Source organism: Oncorhynchus nerka, linkage group LG8, assembly GCF_034236695.1.
Source record: "Oncorhynchus nerka isolate Pitt River linkage group LG8, Oner_Uvic_2.0, whole genome shotgun sequence".
In the NCBI taxonomy this organism is placed as follows: domain Eukaryota; kingdom Metazoa; phylum Chordata; class Actinopteri; order Salmoniformes; family Salmonidae; genus Oncorhynchus; species Oncorhynchus nerka.
The window spans coordinates 40139424-40164800 of record NC_088403.1 but is presented as its reverse complement, the minus strand read 5'-3'; the positions used below and the strand labels follow the sequence as shown (position 1 = coordinate 40164800).

Below are 25377 nucleotides of genomic sequence, written 5' to 3'. Positions count from 1 at the left end.
TTTACCCACTTTATCAGTAGAGATTTATCATTACATTTGAGTCATATAGCAAACACTTCTGTAGAGCGACTTCCAGTTAATGCATTCATCTGAAGACAACCACCTACCACAGTCATAGTAAGAAAATTGTTCCTCAATAAAAAGGTAGCTATCAGCAAAGTCAGAGCTAGCAAGAAGGAAAAGACTCAAGTGCGAGTGTTAGTTCACGAAAGGCTTTTATTTAAAACAAAATCATAAATGATTACCATTATGTTGTTATATAGTTAGATTTTTTTTTATACCAAAGTCTGATTATACAATTGATTCATTAACCTCTCTGGGATATGTGGGACGGTAGTGTCCCACCTCAACAACAGCCAGTGAAATTGCAGGGCGCCAAATTCCAAAACAACAGAAATCCCATAATTAAACTTCCTCAAACATACAAGTATTTTACACCATTTTAAAGATAAACTTTTTGTAAATCCAGCCACAGTGTCCGATTTCAAAAAGGCTTTACGACGAAAGCACACCAAACGATTATGTTAGGTCAGTACCTAGTCACAGAAAAACACAGACATTTTTCCAGCCAAAAGAGTCACAAAACGCACAAATAGAGATTAAATTAATCACTAACCTTTGATGATCTTCAGCAGATGACACTCAGAGGACTTCATGTTACACAATACATTTATGTTTTGTTCGATAAAGTTCATATTTATATCCAAAAATCTCAGTTTACATTGGCGCGTTACGTTCAGTAATGTTTTGCTTCCAAAACATCTGGTGATTTTGCAGAGAGCCACATCAATTTACAGAAATACTCATCATAAATGTTGATGAAAATACAAGTGTTATGCATGGACCTTTAGATAAACTTCTCCTTAATGCAACCGCTGTGTCAGATTTCAAAAAAGCTTTACAGAAAAAGCACACCATGCAATAATCTAGCGCTCAGACAACAAAACAAGCCATACAGATATCCGCCATGTTGTAGAGTCAACAGAAGTCAGAAATAGCATTATAAATATTCACTTACCTTTGATGATCTTCATCAGAATGCACTCCCAGGAATCCCAGTTCCACAATAAATGTTTGATTTGTTCAATAAAGTCCATCATTAATGTCCAAATACCTCCTTTTTGTTCGCGCGTTTAGTACACAATCCAAACTCACGAGGCGCGGGCAAGTCCAGGCGAAAGTTCAGAAGAAAAGTCATACTACAGTTCGTAGAAAATGAAGTATAGAATCAATCTTTAGGATGTTTTTATCATAAATCTTCAATAATGTTCCAACCGGAGAATTCCTTTGTCTGTAGAAATGCAATGGTACGCAAGCTAACTCTCACGTGAGCACGCATGATCAGCTCATAGCACTCAGCCAGACCCCTGACTCAATCAGCTCTCATTCCCCCCTCCTTCACAGTAGAAGCCTCAAACAACGTTCTAAAGACTATTGACATCTAGTGGAAGCCGTAGGAAGAGCAATATGACCCTATAGACACTGTATATTCGATAGGCAATGACTTGAAAAACTACAAAGCTCAGATTTCCCACTTCCTGGTTGGATTTTTTCTCAGGTTTTTGCCTTTCATACGAGTTCTGTTATACTCATCATTCAAACAGTTTTAAAAACTTCAGAGTGTTTACTATCCAAATCTACTAATAATATGCATATATTTTTATATATTATTATTATTATATATTTTCTCCCTTACCTCACCTCGCTCATCAACTCATCCCTGACCGCTGGCTACGTCCCTTCTGTCTTCAAGAGAGCGAGAGTTGCACCCCTTCTGAAAAAACCTACACTCGATCCCTCCGATGTCAACAACTACAGACCAGTATCCCTTCTTTCTTTTCTCTCCAAAACTCTCGAACGTGCCGTCCTTGGCCAGCTCTCCCGCTATCTCTCTCAGAATGACCTTCTTGATCCAAATCAGTCAGGTTTCAAGACTAGTCATTCAACTGAGACTGCTCTTCTCTGTATCACGGAGGCCCTCCGCACTGCTAAAGCTAACTCTCTCTCCTCTGCTCTCATCCTTCTAGACCTATCGGCTGCCTTCGATACTGTGAACCATCAGATCCTCCTCTCCACCCTCTCCGAGTTGGGCATCTCCGGCGCGGCCCACGCTTGGTTGCGTCCTACCTGACAGGTCGCTCCTACCAGGTGGCGTGGCGAGAATCTGTCTCCTCACCACGCGCTCTCACCACTGGCGTCCCCCAGGGCTCTGTTCTAGGCCCTCTCCTATTCTCGCTATACACCAAGTCACTTGGCTCTGTCATAACCTCACATGGTCTCTCCTATCATTGCTATGCAGACGACACACAATTAATCTTCTCCTTTCCCCCTCTGATGACCAGGTGGCGAATCGCATCTCTGCATGTCTGGCAGACATATCAGTGTGGATGACGGATCACCACCTCAAGCTGAACCTCGGCAAGACGGAGCTGCTCTTCCTCCCGGGGAAGGACTGCCCGTTCCATGATCTCGCCATCACGGTTGACAACTCCATCGTGTCCTCCTCCCAGAGCGCTAAGAACCTTGGCGTGATCCTGGACAACACCCTGTCGTTCTCAACTAACATCAAGGCGGTGGCCCGTTCCTGTAGGTTCATGCTCTACAACATCCGCAGAGTACGACCCTGCCTCACACAGGAAGCGGCGCAGGTCCTAATCCAGGCACTTGTCATCTCCCGTCTGGATTACTGCAACTCGCTGTTGGCTGGGCTCCCTGCCTGTGCCATTAAACCCTACAACTCATCCAGAACGCCGCAGCCCGTCTGGTGTTCAACCTTCCCAAGTTCTCTCCGTCACCCCGCTCCTCCGCTCTCTCCACTGGCTTCCAGTTGAAGCTCGCATCCGCTACAAGACCATGGTGCTTGCCTACGGAGCTGTGAGGGGAACGGCACCTCAGTACCTCCAGGCTCTGATCAGGCCCTACACCCAAACAAGGGCACTGCGTTCATCCACCTCTGGCCTGCTCGCCTCCCTACCACTGAGGAAGTACAGTTCCCGCTCAGCCCAGTCAAAACTGTTCTGCTCTGGCCCCCCAATGGTGGAACAAACTCCCTCACGACGCCAGGACAGCGGAGTCAATCACCACCTTCCGGAGACACCTGAAACCCCACCTCTTTCAGGAATACCTAGGATAGGATAAAATAATCCTTCTCACCCCCCTTAAAAGATTTAGATGCACTATTGTAAAGTGGCTGTTCCACTGGATGTCTTAAGGTGAACGCACCAATTTGTAAGTCGCTCTGGATAAGAGCGTCTGCTAAATGACTTAAATGTAAATGTAATGTAATGTAAAATTAGCAACTGGGCCTGAGTAGCAGTTTACTCTGGGCACCTTATTCATCCAAGCTACTCAATACTGCCCCCCAGTCCCAAAGAAGTGAATGCATACATGGCTGTCTCTGAAAAATGTTGATGGAAAAAATGTAAAATGTAATGATAATGAACTCATTAGCTGCCCAACGATTGAACAGAGCCGTAGCTGAGTTTCTGTTTGGATCAAGTCCCATTCTGTGCCTTCTTGCAGTGGTACCATTTTGGTATCATTGTGGTATTGAGTATCGTTATGGTAACGAGAATCACGATACTAATCCTGGTATTGGTATCAAAGTCTAAATTCTGGTATCTTGACAAGACTACATCTAAGTACCTCTCCGCATTCAGTATCCTTGGTATGTCTGATCCTTTAGATCATTCCTCCATAAAGATTATTTCCTGCCCACGACTGGAGTTTGCTAAATGGCATTGGCACTTGAATTTTAACCGTCAGATTACATGAATATAGAGCTCTTTTTGCTTCCACTGATCCTGTGGCTTTTTGTAAAATGTGTAGAGCACGTTGTAAGGGATCTTAAACTATTCCTCCATACAGAATCTTTCCAGATCCTTGATATCCTTTGTCTGCTCTTATGCGATTCAAAACACAGGTTTTCAATGGGGTTCATGTATGGAGACTGAGTGGTCAATTAACAATTTCTTTGCGGATTTTGATTAATGCTTGGGGTTATTGTCTTGCTGGAAGATACAACTGCAGCCAAGTGCCAGCCACATGGCAGAGGAAACCAGGTTTTTTGGCTAAAATGTCCTGCTACTTGGTAAAGTTAATGACACCGTTGACCTTAGCAAGCGCCCCAGGGCCAGTGGAAGCAAAATAGCCCCATAACATCAAAGATCCACCACCATATTTTACCATAGGTATGAGGTACTTTTCTGCATATGCTTCTGTCTTTCAACGCCAGACCCACCACTGGTGTGCATGGCCAAAGCCCTATTTTCATGTCATCTGACCATAGAGGGAGGGAGAGCGAGAGAGGGAAGGTAGTGGGAGAGCGAAAGAGGGAGATAGAGATTGGGAATTATCATGCCATATCATTGTAATTTACAGAATATAAACATTTTTTTTTTTTTAATCTAAAGGATAGAAAGCCTGTCTGTGTCTCACCGGTCCATATGATAGAGATGTTAGGCAGCAGGTCCTCTCCAACAGTCATCAAATATGGAGACTTGGATACACTGGGAGAACATAGAGAGCCACAGTACTCTAGAGAGAGGAGTGGAGAGAGGGAGAGAGGAGGGAGGGTGAGCGAGGGAAAGAGGAGAGTAACATAATATCAGTATGCAATTACTTAATTAGAAGAGAAGCAGTGGAGACTCTTCAGAGGAGGTACATCATCCTCAGTGATTTTCAGAATGTTTTAAATTGTAAAATATTTTTACGTTTTTCAATTTTATCTTAAACTATACTTAATATATTCATGTCAGCAAATAATTGATTCACTTCTTTGGGATAGGGGGCGGTATTTTGACGTCCGGATGAAAAGTGTGCCCAAAGTAAACTGCCTGCTACTCAGGCCCAGAAGCAAACATACAGTGCCTTGCGAAAGTATTCGGCCCCCTTGAACTTTGCGACCTTTTGCCACATTTCAGGCTTCAAACATAAAGATATAAAACTATTTTTTTTGTGAAGAATCAACAACAAGTGGGACACAATCATGAAGTGGACCAACATTTATTGGATATTTCAAACTTTTTTAACAAATCAAAAACTGAAAAATTGGGGCGTGCAAAATTATTCAGCCCCCTTAAGTTAATACTTTGTAGCGCCATCTTTTGCTGCGATTACAGCTGTAAGTCGCTTGGGGTATGTCAATCAGTTTTGCACATCGAGAGACAAATTTTTTCCCATTCCTCCTTGCAAAACAGCTCGAGCTCAGTGAGGTTGGATGGAGAGCATTTATGAACAGCAGTTTTCAGTTCTTTCCACAGATTCTCGATTGGATTCAGGTCTGGACTTTGACTTGGCCATTCTAACACCTGGATATGTTTATTTTTGAACCATTCCATTGTAGATTTTGCTTTATGTTTTGGATCATTGTCTTGTTGGAAGACAAATCTCCATCCCAGTCTCAGGTCTTTTGCAGACTCCATCAGGTTCTTCCAGAATGGTCCTGTATTTGGCTCCATCCATCTTCCCATCAATTTTAACCATCTTCCCTGTCCCTGCTGAAGAAAAGCAGGCCCAAACCATGATGCTGCCACCACCATGTTTGACAGTGGGGATGGTGTGTTCAGGGTGATGAGCTGTGTTGCTTTTACGCCAAACATAACGTTTTGCATTGTTGCCAAAAAGTTCAATTTTGGTTTCATCTGACCAGAGCACCTTCTTCCACATGTTTGGTGTGTCTCCCAGGTGGCTTGTGGCAAACTTTAAACAACACTTTTTATGGATATCTTTAAGAAATGTCTTTCTTCTTGCCACTCTTCCATAAAGGCCAGATTTGTGCAATATACGACTGATTGTTGTCCTATGGACAGAGTGTCCCACCTCAGCTGTAGATCTCTGCAGTTCATCCAGAGTGATCATGGGCCTCTTGGCTGCATCTCTGATCAGTCTTCTCCTTGTATGAGCTGAAAGTTTAGAGGGACGGCAAGGTTTTGGTAGATTTGCAGTGGTCTGATACTCATACCATTTAAATATTATCGCTTGCACAGTGCTCCTTGGGAAGTTTAAAGCGTGGGAAATCTTTTTGTATCCAAATCCGGCTTTAAACTTCTTCACAACAGTATCTCGGACCTGCCTGGTGTGTTCCTTGTTCTTCATGATGCTCTCTGCGCTTTTAACGGACCTCTGAGACTATCACAGTGCAGGTGCATTTATACGGAGACTTGATTACACACAGGTGGATTGTATTTATCATCATTAGTCATTTAGGTCAACATTGGATCATTCAGAGATCCTCACTGAACTTCTGAAGAGAGTTTGTTGCACTGAAAGTAGGGCTGAATAATTTTGCACGCCCAATTTTTCAGTTTTTGATTTGTTAAAAAAGTTTGAAATATCCAATAAATGTTGTTCCACTTCATGATTGTGTCCCACTTGTTGTTGATTCTTCACAAAAAAATACAGTTTTATATCTTTATGTTTGAAGCCTGAAATGTGGCAAAAGGTCGCAAAGTTCAAGGGGGCCGAATACTTTCGCAAGGCACTGTATGCATATAATTGGTAGATATGGATAGAAAACGCTCTGAAGTTTCTAAAACTGTTAAGATAATGTCTGTGAGTATAACAGAACTGAAATGGCAGGCGAAACCCTGAGGACAAACGATCCCCCCCCCAAAAAAAATCATCCTACCACTGATTTCAATGGCTGGCACTTTTATAATAGGGCGAAATCATGCCCTATTGCAGTTCCTATGGCTTTCACTAGATGTCAACATTCTATAGAAAGAGTTTCAGGCTGGTTTTGGAAAAATGAGCCAGGAATTGTAGTTTTTCTAGGTGTTCTTTGGTATTTTTCTACGGTGAAGACAATAACGATTCTCCGTCTTAAATTGTATTGTTTATTTGCGTATTAGGGTACCTAAGGTTTGATTATACATTTTGATTGACTTGTTTGTATAAGTTCATTTGTAACGTTTGGGATTCATTTTGTATGCATTTTGAAGGAGGGAAACCGAGTGGATTATTGACTGAAGCGCGCCAGCTAAACTGAGTTTTTATGGATATAGAGGACTATCGAACAAAATTACCATTTGTAATGTAACTGGGACCTTTGAGTGCCAACAGAAGATCTTCAAAGGAAAGGCATATATTATATCGCTATTTCTGACTTTTGTGTCGCAACTCCCTGGTTGAAAATGTTTTGTTATGCATTTGTGTGCTGGGCGCTGTCCTCAGATAATCGTATGGTTTTGCTTTCGCCGTAAAGCCCTTTTGAAATCTGACACGGCGGCTGGATTAACAACAAGTTAAGCTTTATTTTGATGTATTGCACTTGTGATTTCATGGAAGTTTAAGATTTATAGTAATTAAATCTGCCATTTCACCGGATGTTGGCCAGGTGGGAACGCTACCGTCCCACGTATCTGTAAGAAATGAAAACACTATGTTTTGCAATGAAGGTCTACAGTTGCCTCAACAGCACTCTGTAGGGTAGCACCATGGTGTATCCTCCTCAGGGTACATTGACTTCAATACAAAACCTAGGAGGCTCATGGTTCTCACCCACTTCCATAGACTTACATAGTAATTATGATAACTTCCTGAGGACGTCCTCCAACCTATCAGAGCTCTTGCAGCATGAACTGAGATGTTGTCCAAACAATCAAAGGTTCAGAGAATTAATCTAGTACTGAAAGAAGAATTTCATTCAAAATGAAGGAAAAGCAAGAGAGTCATTTTTTTCACTTTCAGTTTCACTTACTTAGCTAGCAAATGCAGCAAGTTAGTTTAGCCTACTCAGACACCCTGCTCAAACAGAGGGATGCTATGTTAGCTAGCTGGCTATGACTATCCAACACAACACTGGAACTCTTCCAAGTCAAGGTATCCTTTTGGTTTTACTAACTTATTGCCACAGGGCCCCGCCGGTGTAAGTGCTAAACTGCTTACTGACTGTACACTAACATTACTGCATGATTATAGTGGGTTTACTAACATGTTAGTTCTATTAGCTATGTTGACTATGATGTTACTTCAGCTAATGTGGTGACAATGATGTAGGCTGTGTGTAGCGGTTATGTGTAGCGGTCTGGCTTGGAAAGTTTTGTTTCGCCTGATCAGCATTCGACTACAGGTTCAAAATAGCCAGAAACAAAGTCCTTTCTTCTGAAACTAGTCAGTCTATTCTTGTTCTGAGAAATTAAGGCTATTCCATGTGAGAAATTGCCAAGAAACTGAACATCTCGTACAACGCTGTGTAGTACTCTCAGTACCTTCACAGAACAGCGCAAACTGGCCCTAACCAGATTAGAAAGAGGAGTGGGAGGCACAAGTACACTAGATTGTCTAGTTTGAGAAACAGACGCCTCACAAGTCTCAATGTCAACAGTAAAGAGGCGACTGAGATGCGGGCCAGTTTCTTGCATGGAATAGCCTTCATTTCTCAGAACGAGAATAGACTGATGAGTTTCAGAAGAAAGGTCTTTGTTTCTGCCCATTTTGAGCCTGTAATCGAACCCACAAATGCTGATGCTCCAGATAGTCAACTAGTCTAAAGGCCAGTTCTATTATTCTTTAATCAGGGCAACAGTTTTCAGCTGTGCTAACATAATTGCAAAAGAGTTATCTAATGATCAATTAGCCTTTTCAAATTATAAACTTGGGTTAGCTAACACAACATGTCATTGGAACACAGGAGTGATGATTTCTGATAAATGGGCCTCTGCGCACCTAAGATATTCAAAATATATATATTTTTTTTTAATCAGCCGTGTCCAGCTACAATAGTCATTTACAACATGAACAATGTCTACACTGTATTTCTGATCAATTTGATGTTATTTTAATGGATACAAAATAAGTGCTTTTCTTTCAAAAACATGGACATTTCTATGTGACCCCAAACTTTTGAACGGTCAGCCTACCAAAAGGCCTCCTGCGGGGATGGGGGCTGGTATGGATATATAAATATGTAATAATAATGCCTTTGTAAATAAGAATTTGTTCTTAACTGACTTGCCTGGTTAAATAAACGTCAAATAAAATAAATAAATTTAAAATGTGGCTGCTATGAACGTTAACTGTGTTTACATGTTATCAGGGGTGTACTTCTTGCACATCATTACAACACTGTATATGGCCATAATATGACATTTGCAATGTCTCTATTTTTTTGGGAACTTTGTTGTTGTTGGTGTGTGTGTGTGTGTGTGTGTGTGTGTGTGTGTGTGTGTGTGTGTGTGTGTGTGTGTGTGTGTGTGTGTGTGTGTGTGTGAGAGAGAGAGAAAGGACACTACACACATCTCAACTACACACCTGTTGGACAAAACAGGAAGACGGGTGGCTCTCCCAGGAATCGGTAGATCTCATTGGCAACTGAAACCTGGGCGTGAGCGAATGAGGAGAAGGCTTGACTGTCAGCTTGACACAGGGAGTGGTCTATGTCATCAAAAAGGATTGCAAATGCCTGGCAACCCAACTTTGACACCTACAGAGAGGAGAGATAGTAAGGCAGGGGTGTAGGTATGCGTGTGCATGCCTGTGTGCGCATGCAAGTGTGTGTAGGTGCATGTATGTACCTGTCGTAGCTTGCGTTTAAGCAGGGAGAGGTCGCAGGAAGAAGAGAAGACAATGTCTTGACCAGGAGAGAGAGAGTACACAAACCTCAGACCTCTCTTCTCTGACTCTACTATCAAAGTACGCAACTGACCTGCAAGAGAGGAGTGAGGAGGAGTGGAGAAAACAAGGACAGCACCAGGAGAGATACATTTAGTTTAAAGCAAAAGTGAGAGATGGAGGGAAAAGGACAGAGTGAGGAGAGAAGGTGAGATGAGGGTATGGGGAGATGGAGGGGTGGGAAGGTGGACTAAAAGAGAGCTGTTAACAAATAAATGAAGGGATGAAGAGATGGATGAGTGAGGGATGGGGAGATCCCTTACCCTCCTCTTCAGGGGAGTAGACCTCTCTCCAGAGTAGTCTGTGTTTCAGATCATCTTTAGGACCGTACAGATAGGTGTTCAACTCCCACCTCTGCATCCTAACAGAGAGAAAGGGAGAGAGTTCTTTACAGTGATATTGACCTAGTGTCAGTTTCTGGAAATCATTTTGATATCATGGACAGTCAAGTCCTTGCACCAATAGCTCTGTCTACACATTTGAGAGTTGATACATTTCTCCAGGCCCATCCCTCAGCTTTTTACCAAAACAAAGTCAACCACCGCTTTGTTTTTGTTTCAACTGCAGATCATACTCACTCCCTCCTTATCCCTTTCCATGTCCTCCTATGTCAACCATACAGATTTAGGATCTTAATTTGAGCCAGTTTGCTACAGAAGGAAAATAAACCTGCAGCAACCGGAAATGTTAACTATGTGGATAAAATTCAAATTGACATTTTTGTATAGATTGATAAAAGTCTGACATTACAATCTTCAGAAGCCTTTTTAAACCTCTAGTACACAGCACTTTTAAAATGTCATGCATTGCAGGAAAGTTATCCTGCAACAGGGTGATCAAATTAAGATCCTACATCTGTATGTTACCTTTGTTTGTCACCAAGTACTCACCACTGGAAAAGGACCTTCCTCTGCTCCATAGACCAGGGCCTCCCATAGAACCCTGAGACACAGACAAGCACACGAAAGAGAGAGAGACACATTAATGCTAGTGTACAATTAAGCAGTGTTGCCATTCAGACCTATATTCATGTTAGTACATGCACAGTATTTGTTCATGGACACGTATTGGTGAAGTGGCCATACCATGGTGGAACCAGCCTGATCTCTGCATTCACCATTCTATTTCACTTGGCGTATCTGTATGACCTTTCCCCAATAGATGGGGGTTTGGAATAAGTTAGAAAAGGACCGGTCCAATCAGCATCCTCAGAAACAATGGGTTTAGGACAAAATCCCACATGGCCAATCACTGTGCTTTGAATTAGGTTGTTCATCCTGTGATTGGTTCCGATTGCAGATAAGTTCGTTTTGAATAGTGTCCCTCATTACAGACCGTTTCAATGAGGAGGAATGCCAGACTGGTGAAGTGAAATGGAATGGTGAACATAGTGTTCAGGCCAGTTCCACCACACTAACAAATTCCTGCCTATGAGGCAACCCCTCATCTGCAAATACAGCAGAGCATGCCATACAATTGTTCATATAGAAATGGGAGCATCGCCATTGTCCATAGCCAGCTAGCACATAACATTCTGAGAACCTCCAGTGTCAACTAATACAGTTGCTTTTTCTGACGAGTGGGAGTAAATTATCGTCGTCACATAAACCACCAAAGGCACACACATTTCTGTTTCAAAATTGAGAAAGAGGCGGAGTTTGACAGTTTTTTATGCCTAAAGCTGCAAATAACTTAACAGAAAGTTTCAAAAAGTTCAAACATGGATGCATTTAATTTCAATTTTGGTAATGTTCTAAGAATGTTCTCCAACTGGATTGACATGGGAATGTTCTCAAATAGTTCAGAGAACGTTAAGAAACAACATTCTTCTCTGGGATTTTCAGTACTTCATGATAAAAAGGTTCCTACTGATTCGTCATGGTTCTGATTAAGGTCATGTTCTCAAATTGTTCAGAGAACATTAAAACCTCTTGAAGCTAGGGGGCAGAATTTTCACTTTTGGATAAATAGCGTGCCATATTTCAACTTCCTACTACTCATGCCAAGAATATAAGATATGTATATTATTCATAGATTTGGATAGAAAACACTCTGAAGTTTGTAAAACTGTTTGAATTATGTCTGTGAGTATAACATAACTTATGTAGCAGGCAAAAGTCCGAGGACTAACTGTTCAGAATATTTTATTTTTTCCCCCTCTCTGTTCCCTGTATTGTCTTTGCCATGGGATATTTCATAGGAACCTATTTTCAGTTCCTACCGCTTCCACTGGATGTCGCCAGTCTTTGAAATTTGGTTGAGGTTATTCCTTTGTGCAATGAAGAAGTAGGCTAACTCGGAACTGGGGACACTTTTGTGAGTTGCGCAAGACGTGAAAAGCAGCGCTGGTGTGTTTTCTTTCCTGTATTGAACACAGATTGCCCCGTCTACAATTTGATCGATTATTAACGTTTAAAAATACCTAACGTTGTATTACAAAAGTAGTTTTAAATATTTTGGCAAAGTTTATAGGCAACTTCTGAAATATTTTGTAGTGACGTTGCGTTTTTGTAAGCTGTTTTTTTCTGGATCAAACGCGCTTTATAAATGGAAATTTTGGATATATATGGACGGAATTAATCGAACAAAAGGACCAATTGTGATGTTTATGGGACATATTGGAGTGCCAACAAAAGAAGCTTGTCAAAGGTAATGCATTTTATTTCAGCGTTTTGTGTAGCGCCTGCAGGGTTGTAATATGCTAGCTCCTTTGTTCACTGCTGGTGCAGGCTATCAGATAATAGCTTCTTATGCTTTCGCCGAAAAGCATTTTTAAAATCGGACATGTTGGCTGGATTCACAATGAGTGTAGCTTGAATTGAGTATCTACATGTGTGATTTAATGAAAGTTAGAATTTTATTTGAATCTGGCGCTCTTCATTTCCCCTGGCAATTGGCCAGTTGAGACATTTGCGTCCCGCCTATCCTTAAGAGGTTTTAAGAAACAACATTCTTCCGTGGGAATTTCAGTACTTCCACAAGTTCCCATGTGGTTCTTATTTCATGTCACATTTTTATTAGATTCTGGGAACATACAAAACAAATGTGACTTGATCGATGTTCTCAGAATGTATGGTTCTGTTTAATATTCTGTGAATAAAAAAAACGGATTGTACACATTACATCAATAAGCTCTAAATTACATTCCAATAACATCAAGAAAGAACGTTCATGGAAAGTGAAGACTGTGGCGTATACATCCTGTTCTCAGCGTCAACAAAACTCTCTATCCTCTGTCTTGTTCAAATGAAAAACTCACAAGAAGCAGGCGGGCGGAGCAAGAGTGAGGCAGGTGGAAAGGACCAGCCAGGCGGAGCAGTAACTTTTTGTAACTTTTTGCTAGCAGGATAGTCCATATCTCCAATAATTTTTGCTGATTGCGATGTTGTGTTTCCATAAGTGAATGAATTGGTTCATTTTAGCATGTATGTAAAGCCTCAACCCTTAGCTACCTCTTCCAATTCAAACGAGCTAGAAATAAATAAAAATATGACAACATTTAGATTATTTTGTGTGACTACAGCGCCAGCAGTAAAACGCAAAAATAGAAACATGTTCTAATTGAACGATAGGTCAAAGCAGACAACCCTCCGCCCAGCTTCGGTTGGGTCATTATAATTCAAAACACTGTATTCTAAAAATAAAATCACTTGCACGCTCACCGATGGTGAGTTTAGGCCATAAGTGTGTTTATGTGTGTTGGCCACGCCCACTAATTAGCCATACCTGATCTTAATGAGTGCTTGTTTCTTTGAAATGGGGTCTCGAATCTCACTGATGCCGTGTCAAAATACAAAATAAATGTGTTCGAATGAATGTTTCCCATCTGTGCTTGGAGTTTAAAAAAGTTAACCATATTAAAAAAGATAGTAACATGCTAAAAGTCTTACTGAAACATTCAGTTAAAGTTAAGAAAGTCAGTCATTAAAAGTAACCTATAATTTCCGTTCTCAGAGTGTTAATAAAACCTCCCAGGAAAACTTAAGGAACCGGAGTAAAACAGTCTCAGAACCTCCCTGCAACCTAAAAATAAAAGTTTCCTGAACAGACAAAGTGTTCACTTCTGTTCTTGTAACGTTTTTAATAAGTTACGTTTTACAGGTCAGGGAACCTATGACTTCGTTCTCACAACCAATGTGAAACCAAAAACGTAGCTTCCCATAACTTCAAAAGAACCACATGTGCTAGTTGGGTAGTGTGATTAAAAGAGCCATGTTATGCTTGATCCAAAATTGTGGTCGGAGGCGCCATATGGATGGTGTGACGCAATTGCGGAGCCTCCGGAGGCATGCAGAGGCCAAATTGAGCTCAGTAACGCATTGCTATGCGCCTCTAAAATATTGTAACAATGCTGAGGGAGCCGTATAGCTCAGCATTAACATGATTGGTTGATGGTAGGTGAGGGCAGGAAGTCCTGTATAAACACAAACTCACCTCCTTGACAAGTTTCTTCACAACAGCTATGCGCTGCTCTGCGGAGAGCAAGAAGTAGGAATGCCCTGACTTCTGCAGAGGCCATGTCACAGTAAATTCTGCAAGGACAATGCAGATGGCGGATTGACCATGCAGCACCTTTAACTTTGACTGAGTGCATGCTTGTGTGTAAGAAGGTAAGTGGGTCAGTAGAGTGTATGCATGAATACCAAGGGAAGCCAGGCTTCCCCCAAAAAATTTCCAAGAAGATTTAGAAAAAAAAAAAAACTTATCTTTCATCGCTCTGTGTTTCAGAATGATCATTAAATTCACAAGAGGCTGAATGTATCTCACAGGGGAAAGCATCCAAGCGAGCGAAATAGCGCCCCTCTGTCTCTCTACGTGTAGGCCATCTATCTGAAGCTGTCTGGTCCAAACGAGTATGTTACCACTGGTTTTATTGAAGGGAAGCTAGCGAGCATCTGGACTCCATTGACAACTTTTTGCCAATCAGCATTGAGTTCAACTGTGAATTGTCCTGGTGCACCAAAAAATTGTGTCAAGGGAAGCCAGCTTGGATTTGGCATCACTCCTATCAAATTCCATTGAGAGCACACATCATTGACAGAAAAACTTGAATTGTTGCATCTCATTGTGTTGTTGTCTTCCGGTGGCTAGCTAGCAAGCTAAAATTAGCCCGTTCCTAAATTGGTCATGGACGGATATAGGGATTTGGACTTATCTGTACTGGCCAATGATTATAACAGAGATTCTGATCCAACCATTAATTCATACATTGTTGTGATGCTGGCCAGAGAGGATGGACGTACAATATGTAGCTATATGTAGAAGGCCAATGTTAACTAGCTAATGTTGCCCATGAATGGAAGTTGGCTTAGCAAGCATTTTAGCCAGGTAGCCTAGGACAACCAAATATAAGCTTGTACTGTATGACAGAGTGATAGACCGTTTGGTCAAAATGAAAAAGCGGAGGATGGCATTGGTGTTTCCCTACAAGTAGGGTGAGTCAACATGTTTTTCTACTTGCACGCACACAGAAATCAGAACCATGGACAGCCACATCATATTTAGCTTACATTGATTGACTAAATTGTTTTTGGTATATTTTAGCTATCACTGTATTAGACTAATCAAAATCCAAGATGGCGTAGCAGTCAGGCGTCTTTGTCGTGTCCCATGTATACATCTTTTTATATATTTTTTCTTCACATTTTTCATAACCTCAACATACTCTCCTGAAAGCCGCCTAACCCAATGTGGTATGGATCTGCTATTTTCTTTACTTTAGAACCGGAACCCCCAAAAGAAGCTAACTAGCTGGCTACAAGCTAGTAGTCAGCTAGCCACTGCTAGCGGTCATCAGCTAACCTTTAGCCCGGACAACTCCTGCCAGTCTGCACAGTGCGATTCAACCCATAGGACTTCTTCTCCATATCTCCAGATTCCTACCGCAAGCTCTGAACCTTTCCACCTGGATCATTGCAGCTAGCTAGCTGCTATCCGATTGGCTACTCCTGGCTAACATCTCTGTTCCGAAGCAAGCACCAATTAGCCTGGAGCTAGCCTATGCTAGGCCCATCTCCCAGCTAGCTGAAGAGGTCCATCAGCCACTCCTTGGGCCACAATACCTATTTTGCCAATTGGCCTGGACCCCTTTCATTGCTGAAATGGAGCCCCGCCGATTCATCATGACTGGACTACCGACGTAATCCGCCCAAGATTTTTTTCTTCAATAGCCTCCTCCATCGCAACATCCCCTGAATGCCCATCTGCTAGCTGTCCGAATCACCGTGCCTCCAGGTCACCTAGCTACTCACTGGACCCTACGATCACTTGGCTACGCATGCATCTCCCTAATGTCAATATGCCTTGTACATTGCTGTTTTGGTTAGTGATTATTGTCTTATTTCACTGTAGAGCCTCCTGCCCTGCTCAATATGCCTTAGCTAACCCTTTTGTTCCACCTCCCACACATGCAGTGACCTCACCTGGTTCAAATGGTGTCTCTAGAGACAATACCTCTCTCATCGTCACTCAATGCCTAGGTTTACCTCTGCTGTATTCACATCCTACCATACCTTTGTCTGTACATTATGCCTTGAATCTATTCTAACAAACCCAGAAACCTTCTCCTTTTACTCTCTGCTCCGAACGTACTAGAAGACGGGTTCTTATAGCCTTTAGCCGTACCCTTATCCTACTCCTCCTCTGGTGATGTAGAGGTTAATCCAGGACCTGCAGTGACTAGCTCCGCTCTCATTCCCCAGGCGCTCTCATTTGTTGACTTCTGTAAAAGCCTTGGTTTCATGCATGTTAACATAAGAAGCCTCCTCCCTAAATTTGTTTTATTTACTGCTTTAGCACACTCTGCCAACACGGATGTCCTAGCCGTGTCTGAATCCTGGTTTAGGAAGGCCAACATAAAAAAATGACAAGATAGAACTGCCAAAGGGGGCGGAGTTGCAATCTACTGCAGAGATAGCCTGCAGAGTTCTGTCTTACCATCCAGGTCTGTTTCCCAAAAAATTTGAGCTTCTACTTTAAAAAAAATCCACCTTTCCAGAAACAAGTGGACTGGACACCATATGTGAATTGATTGCCCCCCCCCATCTATCTTCAGAGCTCGTGCTGTTAGGTGACCTAAACTGGTACATGCTTAACACCCCGGCCATCCTACAATCTAAGCTTGATGCCCTCAATCTCACACAAATTATCAATGAATCTACCAGGTACAACCCCAAATCCGTAAACACGGGCACCCTCATAGATATCATCCTAACCAACCTGCCCTCCAAATACACCTCTGCTGTCTTCAACCAGGATCTCAGCAATCACTGCCTCATTGCTTGCGTCCGTAATGGGTCTGCGGTCAAACGACCACCCCTCATCACTGCCAAACGCTCCCTAAATCAATTCAGTGAGCAGGCCTTTCTAATCGACCTGGCCCGGGTCTCCTGGAAGGATATTGACCTCATTCCATCAGTAGAGGATGTCTGATTGTTCTTTAAAAAGTGCTTTCCTCATCATCTTAAAACTTCTTACGTCTGAAATCCCGTTAACGGAATCGATATGACAACAGCCAGTGAAAGTGCAGGGCGCCAAATTCAAACAACAGAAATCTCATAATTAAAATTCCTCAAACATACAAGTATTTTACACTATTTTAAAGATAAACTTGTTGTTAATCCCACCACAGTGTCCAATTTCAAAAAGGCTTTACGACGAAAGCACACCAAACAATTATGATAGGTCAGCACCTAGTCACAGAAAAACAGCCATTTTTCCAGCCAAAGAGAGGGGTCACAAAAAGCAGAAATAGAGATAAAATGAATCACTAACCTTTGATGATCTTCATCAGATGACACTCATAGGACTTCATGTTACACAATACATGCATGTTTTGTTCGATAAAGCAGCGAACTCTCACGGTCGTGCGCGAGACTGAGCTCATGGCACTGCCAGACCTCTGGTTGAAACAGCACTCATTCTCTCCCCCTTCACAGTAGAAGCCTCAAACAAGGTTCTAAAGACTGTTGACATCTAGTGGAAGCCTTAGGAAGTGCAATCGGACCAAATTTACACTGCATCTTGGATAGGCAAAGAGTTGAAAAACTACAAACCTCAGATTTCCCACTTCCTGGTTGGATTTTTTTTTCAGAGTTCTGTTATACTCACAGACATCGTTCAAAAAGTTTTAGAAACTTCAGAGTGTTTTCTATCCAAATCTACTAATAATATGCATATCTTAGCTTCTGGGCCAGAGTAGCAGGCAGAGTCTGGGCACCTTATTCATCCAAGCTACTCATACAGCCCCCCAGCCATAAGAAGTTAAATAAGCTTGCCCCATTAAAAAAAAATAGAACCAGCAACAGATATTGCCCTTGGTTCACTCCAGACCTGACTGCTCTTGACCAGCACAAACACATCCTGTGGCGTACTGCATTAGCATCAAATAGCTCCTCGCAACTTTTCAGGGAAGTTAGGAACCAATATACACAGGCAGTTAGGAAAGCAAAGGCTAGCTTTTTCAAACAGAAATGTGCATCCTGCGGCACAAACTCCAAAACGTTCTGGGACATTGTAAAGTCCATGGAGAATAAGAGCACCTCCTCCCAGCTGCCCACTGCACTGAGGCTAGGAAACACTGTCACCACCGATAAATCCACGATAATTGAGAATTTCAATAAACATTTTTCTACGGCTGGCCATGCTTTCCACCTGGCTACCCCTACACCGATCAACAGCCCTGTACCCCCCACAGAAAGTTGCCCAAGCCTCCCCATTTCTCCTTCACTCAAATCCAGAAAGCTGATGTTCTGAAAGAGCTGCAAAATCTGGACCACTACAAATCAGCCGGGCTAGAGGATCTGGACCCTCTCTTACTAAAATGATCCACCAAAATTGTTGCAACCCCTATTACTAGCCTGTTCAACCTCACTTTTGTATCGTCTGGGATCCCCAAAGATTGGAAATCTGCCACGGTCATCCCCCTCTTCAAAAGGGGGAGACACTCTAGACCCAAACTGCTCCAGACAAAAAATATATAATTTTTAAACCACTGAAGCTGGAGACTCATATCTCCCTCACTAACTGTAAGCACCAGCTGTCAGAGCAGCTCACAGATCACTGCACCTAGCCCATCTGTAAATAGCCCATCCAAATACCTCATCCACATACTGTTATTTAGTTATTTAATTTTTTGCTCCTTTGCACCCCAGTATCTCTACTTGTACATTTATCTTCTGCACATCTTTCACTCGTGTTTAATTGCTACATTGTAATTATTTCGCCACTATGGCCTATTTATTGCCTTACTTCCCTTATCTTACCTCATTTGCACCCACTGTATATAGACTTTTTCTATTGCGTTATTGACTGTATGTTTGTTTATTCCATGTGTAACTCTGTGTTGTTTGTGTCGCTTTGCTTCATCTTGGCCAGGTTGCAGTTGTAAATGAGAACTTGTTCTCAATTAGCCTACCTGGTTAAATAAAGGTGAAATAAAACATTTTTAAAAAGCAGAGGTTATATTAATTATTATTATTAATTATATTGATGTTGAAATTTAAATGGTCCTGGAATAGTGGAAGCAGCTCCTGTTTTTCTTTGCGACTTGCAGTAACTCTCTGTGGTTCTAAATCTCTGTGGTTCCACAGTGATTTCACCCATGCACCGCTTCTGGTCAGTAGTGAGTAGGGGGTATTCTGGATCCAGCTGTGTGCAGTCACATCATTATCTTTTCTATCAATGTTTTTCTCCATGCTCCTTTCAGATTGTCTCTATCTCTCACCTTAGAACACAAGAGAGAGACTGACTGACTAGCTCAGTGGTTCCAAATTCCAGTCCTCAAGTACCCCCAACAGTACACCTTTTTAACCCCGGACAAGCACACCCGATTCAACTTGTCAAATAAACATTAGGCCCACAATTAATTGAATCGGGGCTGCGTTCAGTAAGTTTTTAGGTTATGGAACATTCAATTGAATGGAAAAGGTGCTGTACTGAATGATCAATTGAAAATTGGGAAGGGTTGGTTTGTGGGTTGAGGTAGGATGTCAGCATGGCCACTGCCCTTTAAATACGTCACTCATTGCTTTAAGACACACTCACCAAACGGGAGCAAACGTACCTCAAAGTCTGTTCAAGAACGTTTTGGATAAACGTGTCTGTCAGTACAAACCGCTCTGCAAGGTAGCAAACGTTGAAGTGAACTGAACGCACCTCAGGTGTTTTTTTGTTGTCAGAGGCTACAACAAAAATGTGTGCTTTTGGTGATACTCGAGGACTGGAGTAGCAGGCTTGATAGATGGCAAACTAACTGGGACACCAATGATGGGAAAATGAAGATGACGAGAATAAAAGATGAATGTGAGGTTATGTCTGATTGATCATAGGGCTACAATAGCTACCACATTTCAAAGCTTTACAAACACTGAAAATATATTTTTTTTATGCATGGTATTTCATATGAACTCCGTGAACATTAAAAGATCAGATAACCAGACGACCATTGTCCTTACCTTCCACAACCCCGCAAAGGAACTCTCTTCTCCCGTCCATCTTTTCTGTCTGTGTCGCCCCTGCTTTCACCGTGCGCCTCGCCTCTCTCCAGCAATCCAACCGACCGGAGCAGTAGCCTAGCCTACCCAACGTTTCCTAGTACCGTCTCAGGTCAGGCGCCGGAGTAGTTCTCCATTTCCATCCTTTCCATCTGTGCCGCCACGGCTGGCTCAGCTAGCTCAACCCCCGCACAGGCGCACTCACCTCCTGCACGCAAATGCAAGGTGTGAGGAATGGAGGATACTAATTTCCTCGTCTGTGTCGATATGAAACGTGTAATCTTCAAAATGCCGAGCTATTTGTTATTTATAGGATATATGTTTTATTTATATAAACGAGCTGTATGTAATACAAATGTTGACGTTTATTGCCAAAGTAAACGGCTGTCAGGCAAGGCAAAGCCGCCCGCTGGAAGCATGATTAGTAGAGCGATTGTCTGTCCGTTGCCCTTTTGAGCAGATCTTTACGGTAATGCAATGTGAAATCAGATCACCGAACCGTGGTAATGATGGGTCAAGTTCGGCAGCGGGGCAAATGCGGTCAGTGGAACATATGTAACATTGTAACTCCAGGCTCGGACTGATCCGTGTTTTTATATAAATGCGGTCTTTACGACCTTGATTATTTTCATTTTTAGGGAACGTGACTTCCCTGTAGAAATGTGTTGTCTATGTAGTTGTCTTGGCAACAAGGGAGCCTTTTAAACAAACGTGAAGGTGAGACATAACTAGATGTTTGCTACGTTTGTAGCTATCAAATTACACTTTATAACTAGAGATGTATTCAAAGCTATATTTACACCCAATGGAAAGTTGATAAGAGAGCTGAGCCAACAAATGCGAACAGCACAGCCAGCGTTGAGTGTAGTCTGATCAGTGATCATTACTGATGTGGTTAGCTAGCTAACTTGCAGCGCTTTCAGTGCCCCAGTGCTCTCTTGTAACGGGTTTGTTAACAAGCGTGGGCGGCGGTATGGTGGACTCATGCTTGGCTAACGTTACATAGGCTACTGGTGAGATGTGGTGAGCGATATGGAACATGATGATGCCATTCAATCAAATGTCACTGTTTCTGCAAAGAATGATCCATATAGATGACGTGTGTGTGTGTGTAGGCAACTAGAATGCCCCCTAAGAAGAAAGGAGAGTCTGCCCTTAAGCAGGATACAGCTGGACAAGGAGTAGAGGACTCAGAACACCCTGGGTCTGACAGTGAGGCTCTGCTACAGAGAGAGTGAGACATGTCTGTCTGTCTGTCTGTCTGCTAGCCTATCTGCCTGTCTCTCTCTCTCTATGCCTACCTGTCTGTCTGCTTGCCTATCATCATGTGACTCTGTACTTCACTTCCTGTAACCTACAGGTACGACAAGCTAACCGACACCTTGAACAACCTCAAGAGGAAAGTGGAAAAGTTGTATCCTTTAAATCCCAGACTTCACAACAGTGACAGAGTGGAACCAGAAATCGGCCCAGGCATTTCTAACACATCTGCCAATTTATACAAGCCCACTGGGCAAATGATAACCAGAACATGTGGCATTTGGCCATAAAGACAAATGCAGTTCAAGCAGTCTGTTTCTGCCTCACTAGAGCAGGCACTGATGAAGCCACATAATGAACACTATTCCTGGAAGTTGTCCGCACAAGACCACCTGTTCAGAAGGTCTGGCAGATGGCGTCCCAGTCCAGGACGATTCCCAAAGTGTTCACTTTGCACACTGCAGGTAGACAGCCAGGATTTAGTTGTCACAGACACACACAAGTCCGCTAAATTGTAAACTGTTAATTAATCTGCATCCATTTTTGTTTAAGTGAAGGGGCCTTTAAAATAGTTACCCTCTGTTCCAGTATTTGGGACAATTAGAATTGAAAGTATTTAAATCAGGAAGTAGTCTGAATTAAAAACTTTTGAAATAAATAGCTTCTACATTTCAGTTATCATTGAAAATAATTGTAAAAATGCCCTTCTTTAATAATTGGAATTTGAATTTCATTTTACCTCCTGAATTAACTGCCGTCAATTAGAATTGACCCACCCCTGTTCATGTGATAGCAATGAACCCCTTAACTGCGGCTGCTGTACCAGACGGCGTGAGAATGAGTTCCTACAGAATGAGGCCAACCAGACTCGCATGGAGAGCGTGAGTGACAGTAAAGGCTGACACTCTCTTTCTCCCCATCTCTCTCTTTCCCATCTCCCTCCCTATAAAATCAAATCAAATTTGATTTGTCACGTGCCGAATACCACAGGTGTAGACCTTACTGTGAGCTTCTTACTTTACAAGCCCTTAACCAACAATGCAGTTCAAGAAATAGAGTTTAAAAAATATTTACTAAATAAAATAAACTAAAAAGTAACACAATAAAATGACAATAACGAGGCTATATACAGGAGGTACCGGTACTGCGTCAATGTGCAGGGGTACAGGTTAGTTGAGGTCATTTGTACATGTAGGTAGGGGTAAAGTGACAATGCATATAATTACTTATCCCTCTCCTCCTGACCCCATCTCTCGCCTTCTCAGCAAGAGTACATGTCGTACATGTCCAAGCGGACCCAGAAGCGTCAGAGTGCCATCGTCACCCTTAGCGACCAAAACCACCAGGCGCAGGAGAACCTGAAGAGACAGAGGGAGGAGAATCTGGACAAATACCAGGAACAGGCCAATGGTGAGTCAGCAGGAAGTGCCAGGGGCCAATGAGGAGAGAGCAGGAAGCTAACTCTAATCTAACCTATCCTAACAGAGCTGAAGAAGGAGATTCTGGAGAAGGAGAATGAACTGGCGCTGTTAAATATTGAGATTGCTGAGCTCCGAGAATTTAAAGTATGACACTTCCTCACCCTTTCCTCCTACCCCCCACCCGTCTTCTCATTCTCTCCTCTGCCTTCTCATCTCCTCTTACTTCTCCTTTCCTCTCCTCACACACCACCACTTAGTGTACAGAATATATGATCTACTAATATTACACATTTTATTATAATCTTATTTTATATTAGTACCCTTTGCATGGCTGTATGCATATGTGAGTGTGTGTGTATACTGTATAGACATGGCTATTCATGTGTGTGCTTTAATATTGTGTGTGTGTGACAGAGCTTGCAGCAGCAGCAGCTGGGGCGTATAGCAGAGCTAGAGAGGGAGGTGACCAGTATGCACTGTCGTCACTCTGAATCCCTGCAGGCCCTGAAGGCTGGCTTCCTCAGTGAGAAAGAGAGGTAAATGGGAAAAGTGTGTGTGCATGACTGTAAATTCCTTTGTAAATGTATTATTTTTTATTATTATAGGTACGAAGCACAGGCCAAACAAAAAATACAGGCCCTGGCCCTCGCTGCTAATAGGGTGAGTAACACACACATGCATAGACATGCACGCATGCGTACGCACAGCCACAAGAACATGTGTACACCAACACACACCTCCATACCCACCCCCTCTCCTCCCCCTAGGAGGCATCTCGCTGCCTACTGTCCCACACTAGAGCTGTGTCCCTGGAAAACCAGCATCTGAGGGAAGAGCTGCAGCAGCTGATCCAGGTATAGCCAAAAGATGGATGGATGCATTGATTCATTGATGGATTGATCGATTGGTTTGATTCATTGGTTGGTTGGTTGATTGATTGATTGATCCAGAGAGCCCACTCCCTGAGGGGACTTCAGGACCAGCTCCAGGCCCAGAGGCAGCAGCTCCTACTGGAGAGGGAGTACGTCAGGGAGCTGAGGCGCCTCCGAGCCACCCCGGGGCCGACCCCACCAGGGTCCCACACTCGGCCACTGGGGGTGGACAGTGGGAGAGAAGACACAAGACACCACCGCACAGCAGATACCTGAGAGATAATACATATGGAATCATGTAGTAACCAAAAAAGTGTTCAATCAAAATATATGAGATTCTTCAAAGTAGCCACCCTTTGCCTTGATGACAGCTTTGCACACTCTCGGCATTCTCTCAACCAGCATCAATAGGTAGTCACCTGGAATGCATTTCAATTAACAGGTGTGCCTTGTTAAAAGTTAATTTGTGGAATTTCATTCCTTATTGCTTTTGAAGACACGTGTTAATTAAAATGCATTCCAGGTGAATACCTCATGATGCTGGCTGAGAGAATGCCAAGAGTGCAAAGCTGTCATCAAGGCAAAGTGTGGCTACTTTGAATATATTTTGATTTGTTTAACACATTTTTGGTTACTACATGATTCCACATGTGTTATTTCATAGTTTTGATGTCTTCACTATTATTCTGCAATGTAGAAAAAACCTTTGAATGAGTAGGTGTGTCCAAACTTTTGACTGGTAATGTATATAGATAGATAGATATGTGTGTATGAAGGCAACATGTAAATTGTTGGTTCCGTGTTTCATGAGCTGAAATAAAAGATCCCGGAAATTTCCATAAGCACAAAAGCTTATTTCTCTAAAATATTGTGCACAAATTTGTTTACATCCCTGTTTGTAAATATTTCTCCTTTGCCAAGAAAATGCATCCACATGACAGGACCTGACTAACTAAGCAGCTTCTTTGCTCGCTTTGAGGACAATAAAGTGCCACCGACACGGCCCACTACCAGAACCTGTGGGCTCTCCTTCACCGCAGCCTACGTGAGTAAAACATTTAAACGTGTTAACCTTCGCACGGCTGCCGGCCCAGACGGCATTCCTAGCCGCGTCCTCAGAGCATGCGCAGACCAGCTGGCTGGTGTATTTACGGACATATTCAATCAATCGCTATCCCAGTCTGCTGTTCCCACATGCTTCAAGAGGGCCACCATTCTTGCTGTTCCCAAGAAAGCTTAGGTAACTGAGCTAAACGACTATCACCCCAACTCCTCACCTCCATCATCATGAAGTGCTTTGAGAGACTAGTCAAGGATCATATGACCTCCATCTTACCTGACACCCTAGACCCACTCTAATTTGCGTACCGCCCCAATAGGTCCACAGATGACACAATCGCAATCACACAGCCCTAACCCATCTGGACAAGAGGAATAACTATATACGAATGCTGTTCATCGACTACAGCTCAGCATTTAAAACCATAATACCCTCCAAACTCGTCATTAAGCTCGAGACCCTAGGTCTCGACCATGCCCTGTGCAACTGGGTCCAGGACTTTCTGACAGGACGCCCCAAGGTGGTGAGGGTAGGAAACATCTCCAGTCCGCTGATCCTCAACACTGGGGCCCCACAAGGGTGCATTGTCAGCCCTCTCCTTGTACTCTCTGTTCACCCATGACTGCGTGGCCATGCACGCCTCCAACTCAATCATCAAG

General features: G+C 42.7%; 2 protein-coding genes across 7 annotated transcripts in view; one reads left to right on the top strand and one right to left on the bottom strand.

Annotated features, from left to right (window-relative positions):
* si:dkey-183c6.8 (protein O-GlcNAcase) overlaps positions 1-20465 on the bottom strand; it is a 62310-nt gene extending 41845 nt beyond the window's left edge. Inside the window, exons 1-6 of the mRNA XM_029666402.2 lie at positions 20067-20465; positions 10503-10554; positions 9876-9973; positions 9516-9646; positions 9253-9424; positions 4438-4536 (exon numbers count right to left, since the gene is read on the bottom strand). Of these exons, the coding sequence (XP_029522262.1) occupies positions 4438-4536; positions 9253-9424; positions 9516-9646; positions 9876-9973; positions 10503-10554; positions 20067-20106 (592 nt within the window). The 5' untranslated portion in view covers positions 20107-20465. The remainder of the gene's footprint in view (positions 1-4437; positions 4537-9252; positions 9425-9515; positions 9647-9875; positions 9974-10502; positions 10555-20066) is intronic.
* A 22-nt stretch (positions 20466-20487) lies between these two features.
* On the top strand, positions 20488-24508 carry ccdc166 (coiled-coil domain containing 166). Of its 6 annotated transcripts, none has more exons than XM_029666405.2 (10): positions 20599-20645; positions 21221-21339; positions 21466-21519; positions 22192-22246; positions 22631-22775; positions 22851-22930; positions 23201-23322; positions 23392-23446; positions 23554-23640; positions 23737-24508. In XM_029666405.2, the coding sequence occupies exons 2-10, from the start codon at positions 21230-21232 to the stop codon at positions 23932-23934; spliced, it is 906 nt and encodes a 301-aa protein (XP_029522265.1). In that variant the 5' UTR covers positions 20599-20645; positions 21221-21229; the 3' UTR covers positions 23935-24508. The 6 variants fall into 6 exon arrangements, with proteins under 6 accessions (XP_029522270.1, XP_029522271.1, XP_029522265.1 ...); XM_029666404.2 differs by lacking the exon at positions 20599-20645 and adding an exon at positions 20667-20822; XM_029666410.2 differs by lacking the exon at positions 21221-21339 and having other exon boundaries at positions 20488-20645.
* The last annotated feature ends 869 nt before the right edge of the window (positions 24509-25377 follow it).

Bases quoted from the DNA above. Each gene is read 5' to 3' on its own strand.
- ccdc166 (XM_029666405.2), top strand. From the start codon at position 21,230: ATGCCCCCTAAGAAGAAAGGAGAGTCTGCCCTTAAGCAGGATACAGCT. The intron at 23,323-23,391 runs GTAAATGGGAAA...TTATTATTATAG, and splicing joins TTCCTCAGTGAGAAAGAGAG to GTACGAAGCACAGGCCAAAC. The intron at 23,447-23,553 runs GTGAGTAACACA...TCCTCCCCCTAG, and splicing joins TGGCCCTCGCTGCTAATAGG to GAGGCATCTCGCTGCCTACT.